The sequence below is a fragment of the Clytia hemisphaerica genome, unplaced genomic scaffold (assembly GCF_902728285.1).
Source record: "Clytia hemisphaerica strain Z4C2 unplaced genomic scaffold, Clytia hemisphaerica genome assembly, whole genome shotgun sequence".
Taxonomy (NCBI): Eukaryota; Metazoa; Cnidaria; class Hydrozoa; order Leptothecata; family Clytiidae; genus Clytia; species Clytia hemisphaerica.
The window spans coordinates 214,925-220,609 of record NW_027103721.1 but is presented as its reverse complement, the minus strand read 5'-3'; the positions used below and the strand labels follow the sequence as shown (position 1 = coordinate 220,609).

Genomic DNA, 5,685 nt, shown 5'->3' with positions numbered 1-5,685 from the left:
ACTATTCGATTACATTAAATTCTGGGCTGCGCTTGGGATGGTGACCGCTTGGGATTGAGGGATGGATGGATGTGGCTGGTAGTGTAACTTGTTTTGTCTTAATCGGTGTACCTGTAGAGCATATGAATGGACCATGGACCATCATAACTCTCTCGAGGCTTTCAGGCCACTATTCAAAATTGGTGTATGTCTTTTAATATATAAAGCCTCTTTGATGAGTAAAATACTCCAATTGTTTGCGGAGTCGATAATTTTTGTATTGTCTTTGACCAAATTGATGTAATACAATCTTTCATCCCCACGAGTAACGTTGTCAATATCAAAAAGCAACATTGTTCTTAGATAATTTAATTGGTTGCATTCCCTTAAGTGATCGAAAATGGCACTATCCTTTCTTGTTGCATGTTCAACACTGCGTTCATGTAAATTCCTTTCAGTTTTTCCAATATACGCGGCCCCTGATGATTACAAAGCTAATGTTGTATATCGCTTTTGTTGTCCTGGTTGTTCCGCCGCGTATATTGGAAAAACTGAAAGGAATTTACATGAACGCAGTGTTGAACATGCAACAAGAAAGGATAGTGCCATTTTCGATCACTTAAGGGAATGCAACCAATTAAATTATCTAAGAACAATGTTGCTTTTTGATATTGACAACGTTACTCGTGGGGATGAAAGATTGTATTACATCAATTTGGTCAAAGACAATACAAAAATTATCGACTCCGCAAACAATTGGAGTATTTTACTCATCAAAGAGGCTTTATATATTAAAAGACATACACCAATTTTGAATAGTGGCCTGAAAGCCTCGAGAGAGTTATATTTGTTTTCGTAGCCTTCTTTTCTATGGACCATCATATCTGCCTAAAAAATAACATTTAGATTTTATTGGACCAACGATGCCATGTTCGGGCCGAGAGACCCTATCAATTCTTTTGGCCCGAACTTGACCCGAATCATTCGGGCCATGTTCGGGCTACGACTTAAGACGTAAAGTGTTCAACCTATACCTTTGTGCATGTGTCAGAAGATTCCATTGATTAATCCAGCTTGTCCAGTCATAATGAAATTAAAACGTGAAAATGTGTGAAAATGTTAATTTTAATTTATTTCGTCGCGTTTCCTCCAGTTCATCTTGCTAAATAAACTTAACAAACTCCTCGTGGACCACGCTTCAAAGTTTAAAACCAGGACCAGTTTAATAGAAAATATTTAAGTAAAATCAAGTTTTTCTAGAGAAAATATTGAAAAAATGCAGTCCTGAAATTACACGCGGGTTTAAATCATGATTTCAAAAGTTAGCCCGCGTGTGTCCCGCGTGAGGCCCGCCCGCGGCCCGAAAACTCGGGCCATGCTCGGGCCATCCTCGGGCTTTATGCGCATTCCAATAAAAGTTTTGGCCCGAGAATTCTCGGGCCATGTCGAGGGTCGTTTGGACCATTTGTGGCAATAAATAGTGCTGCCTTGAATTGGATACTTTTACGATAACTTTATAGCTAGCTATACCTTTAAATCATTCTTATAATAAAAGCATAACTTTCCAAAAAATTTTATGGTGAAATTAATATTCTAGCAATATAATTTTTACACATACACAACAATAATGTTTTAAATCAAGCAGAGAAAATTTTACAGCTATGATTTTTTTTGATTTTATGAACTTTTATGCAACCGTAGGACGGTCAAGACGACTTCACAACATCCTGGGACCTCTTTCTGTCATTCATCATTGTTACCACAAGTCTTCTAGCAAGACATTTGTGTCTCTCTGACAATGCAATCAGTGAAATTTAAAGAACATCTTACTCTGTTTGGATATTTCAACCTCGGGAAAAGTATGTCAAGAAAGGATTTCTTCTTTTTTGCTCTGTGGCAATGACCTGATAGCGTTTCTTTGATTGACAAAGCTTGAAACGGGTGAGAGATTTTCATAGTAGATTTCATCTCTTGTTTTGTGCTGGCCCCAGTAGATATTTTTTACTCTCATGAGGAGACAGGTGAAGCAACCATCAAGACAATCCTGTAGCTTCTTTATATGGTCTAAGTTTCCAAACCATAAAGTAGGATGCTTTCTACACAGGCTTTGACTGTTTGAAGAAGGATTTTTTTGATCAATTAATGATTTTTTATTGATTCTAATGATTAGGAACAAAAACAAAAACATAATACTAAATTATCTCCAAGAACAAAAAAAAGAATGGCAAATCTGTATGGTGAAGTTGTGGATATATGTATAAAAAAGCTGGGAGAAAATTATTCAATCAAAGCTAAGCAATTTGAAGCTATTGACAGCATATTGAGAGGAAGAGACACTTTAGCAATTTTGCCAACAGGCTATGGAAAATCACTGATATATCAGCTTCTGCCATCTATTTTTTCCATGTTGCCAAATAGACCTAATAATGGCATTGTTATTGTCATTTCTCCCCTTAGAGCCTTAATCAATGACCAAGTGTCATCAGCAAACAATATGAAACAGTTAAATCTTAAAGCATCTTCTCTTGGCTCTTCAACTTTCAACTTTTTGTCAAATGGTAGCCACAACATAATCATTGACACACCAGAAATGTGGTTGGAGGACAAGAAATGGAGAGATATGCTATCTTCCATAGTATTTAGAAAAAACCTTATCGCAATAGTTGTTGATGAGGCCCATAAAATAACTTGGGGTTTACCATCGTCTGACACTGGGGAAGTTTTTCGTGAGGCCTTCAGTCGTATTGGAGAATTGCGATCATTCTGCAATGAGAAGGTTCCGATCTTGGCATTGAGTGCCACAGTAAACGTGGACTATTCAGACTTAATCATTGCAACATGCAAGCTGAGAAACCTGCAAGTGGTTCATTCTTGCAGTGATAGGCCAAATCTTCGATTGTCACACGTTGTAATTCCTGAAAAGACCCCCCTTTGTTTCCAATGGGTTGTTGACCAAATAAAAGAGCACAGAGAGTCGTGTCCAAAGATTTTGATATACTGTCGGACCCAAACCCTACTTTTTTGGTTACATGCCCAAATTCGTATTTTACTAAACGATTTTGCATATGTTGATGGAACTGAGAAAACACCTAAAAACTGTTTAGTTGGGATGTACCATTCCCATACACTTGAACCTAACAAAGCTCTCGCATTGAATTCATTAACCAAAAATCAAGGAAACATGCGCATAATCTTTGCCACAAGCTCCCTTGGCTGTGGCATAGATTGCAAAAACCTTTCCTACGTTTTTCATTTTGGTCCGTCAAATTCAACTGTGGAGTATTGCCAGCAAATTGGTCGAGCTGGACGTGATACTGAGAATCTCTGTCACGCTGTGCTTTACACGTACCCCCAGAGTCTGCGAAATGTGGCACAAGAAATGAAAGACTTTGCTTTGACTTCTGGTACTTCTTGTTTGCGCCAAAAACTGTTTTCGCCTTTTAACGAAAATAATGAAACTGTGCCACCAATTGTTCCCGGCCACAAGTGTTGTTCTTTTTGTGCAAAATCATGCAAGTGTTCCTCAGATTGTCCAAGTTTCATTTTTGAAAATGTCAACCTAGAATCTACCCTACCATGCCATACGTTGCCCTCTATTAGAGAGGTAACACCAGATGACGAGAAAACCATTGAGAAAATTTTGGTCGGTTTTCATGAAAACTCTTTCACAAATCGGACTGTTCCCTCTGGAATAGCCACTGGCTTAACAGTAGATGTCATTGAAGAAATAATAAGTAACCTTGAATTCATATCCTCTCCAGAATGTTTAACAGAAATTTTATCAGTATACATGGAACTTCCTGTCGCAAAACATGTATTTCACATCATTGTTAAACATTTTAAAGAAGGGGAAGCAACTGTTGAACATGATGATGCTTCTTCATCTTCTGATAACGGAAGTGACAGTGGTAAATATGTTTTTTCAGATTATTCTGGGGGCAGTGATAATTTTGATGATGATTTTTGAGTACAGAAATTACTCAAGTCGGATTCTCCTTAAAATCATTACTGTTCAATTTTGAACAATCTTTAAAAACTTGTTTACTTATATTGCTTTTGAGATCTTTAGATAGAAATACATAATGCTCAACATTTGGTCTTTTGTTTATTAACATGTTTTACAATGAATCTTTTGAAGTGTGAAATACATCTTTTGTTTGAATTCCTTGCTGTTCCTTGTATTTTGATTTAATTTTACGAAAAGTTTTATCAAAAATATTTTGTTTATTATTGTTAAAATGTCTACTTTTGTAAACAAAAAGTAATTTTTTTCTTAGATATTGACTATTCGATAAACCATAGCACACATTATTTCATGTGTTGAGTATTCCTAAGTGCATAAAGGCTTTCAAATACTTGTAAAAAGACTTAAAAAATTGTAAGATGTCCGGATTAAATTTCAAAGAAGCAGTTACACAGTGTCCAAGAAATAAGTTACTCATTTCGACTCTGATAGAAGTATAACTGTTTTTAGATTAGAATGGTTTAGATCAACAATGACCATTATTATTATTTTTATTACCTTTCATATTTACAGTCTATTACAGTCAACATCAGTAAATATACATATAATACATAAACTATATACAAGTATAATACACTGTTCAGTATTTCAAAAGACAAACAAAAACACATTTATAATTCACAGGAGACCTTTTAAGAATTGCATTGCATGAGATAAAGAGAAAGTAGTGTAACATTGGCAGTTATCTGTCCCTTTTCATGAAAACAAAATTACATCTTCTGTAAATAATAGCAATTCTTATTTTAAAAGCATATAATTTCAGAGTAGAGTGTTATGATCGTTGAATGATTAGGTTTCTACAGTATGCTATATATAGTATATATAAGTAACTAACACAACATAAAAGTAAAACTAGGTAAAACAGTTTTCTTAAATTTTTGACATTTTTTCCATGTCCGTTTTCACTCGTTTGACCCATTTTAAAAAAGGGGTAACTTTCAAATCCTCAAGAACTTCTCCACTGAATCTAGGGAAGGAAGAGTAGCTGCTTTTCAGTGTTGGTGGAGCGAAAGGGTTGTCCTTCATCATCTCATTTGCCAAATGACGCACACTTTCCAGAATCTTTGCATAATTTGCTGACGATTTCCTTCTTTTGATTTCAAAATTTTGCTCGGTGTGTTCAACGAGTTTTTTCATGTTGTTAAGTGCCTTTGAAACTCTTTCTGCATTTTTTTCATTCATGTTACTTCTCAACACCTTCAAAAGTTCTTTCAAAAAGTTGTTCAAGTGTTCTAAATGCAAATCAAGAGAAATGTTTCGACCTTTGATACCAGTTGTGTTGACGAGTCGTTCCCATATCAGAAAGAATGCTCTTTCAGGAAAGATTTTGATAGAAAGTAGGAGCTTCAAAACGGACAGAGCGTATTTCTTGTTACCATAACATTTAAAGAAAAGCATAGCCAGTTTATAACATTCGATCAGTCGTTCTCCGTCGCCTTCTTTGATGGCATCGTTTATATTGCGTAGGAGCAGGTTCATAGACAAGAGTGCTTTTTGATATTTTGGTCTGTAGTTCTGGTCTTTGTTACTAAAAGAAAGATATTTTAAAAGTAAAACCTGTGTACTAAGAGCATAATTTGGACTTAATTTAATGTATGTTAGTTATCTTGATATTTGATTTTATAGTGATTTTTGTAGTATAGAATGCATATCTAGTAAATGTTTTTTATTCATGATTTTTT

General features: G+C 35.3%; 1 protein-coding gene across 1 annotated transcript; it reads left to right on the top strand.

Moving 5' to 3' along the window:
• The first annotated feature begins 2,200 nt into the window (after window positions 1-2,200).
• LOC136804391 (ATP-dependent helicase wrn-1-like) lies at window positions 2,201-3,946 on the top strand. Its single transcript, XM_067061106.1, has one exon. It carries the CDS (start codon window positions 2,201-2,203, stop codon window positions 3,944-3,946), a length of 1,746 nt encoding a protein of 581 aa, XP_066917207.1.
• Window positions 3,947-5,685: the final 1,739 nt, after the last annotated feature.

Bases quoted from the DNA above. Each gene is read 5' to 3' on its own strand.
- LOC136804391 (XM_067061106.1), top strand. From the start codon at position 2,201: ATGGCAAATCTGTATGGTGAAGTTGTGGATATATGTATAAAAAAGCTG.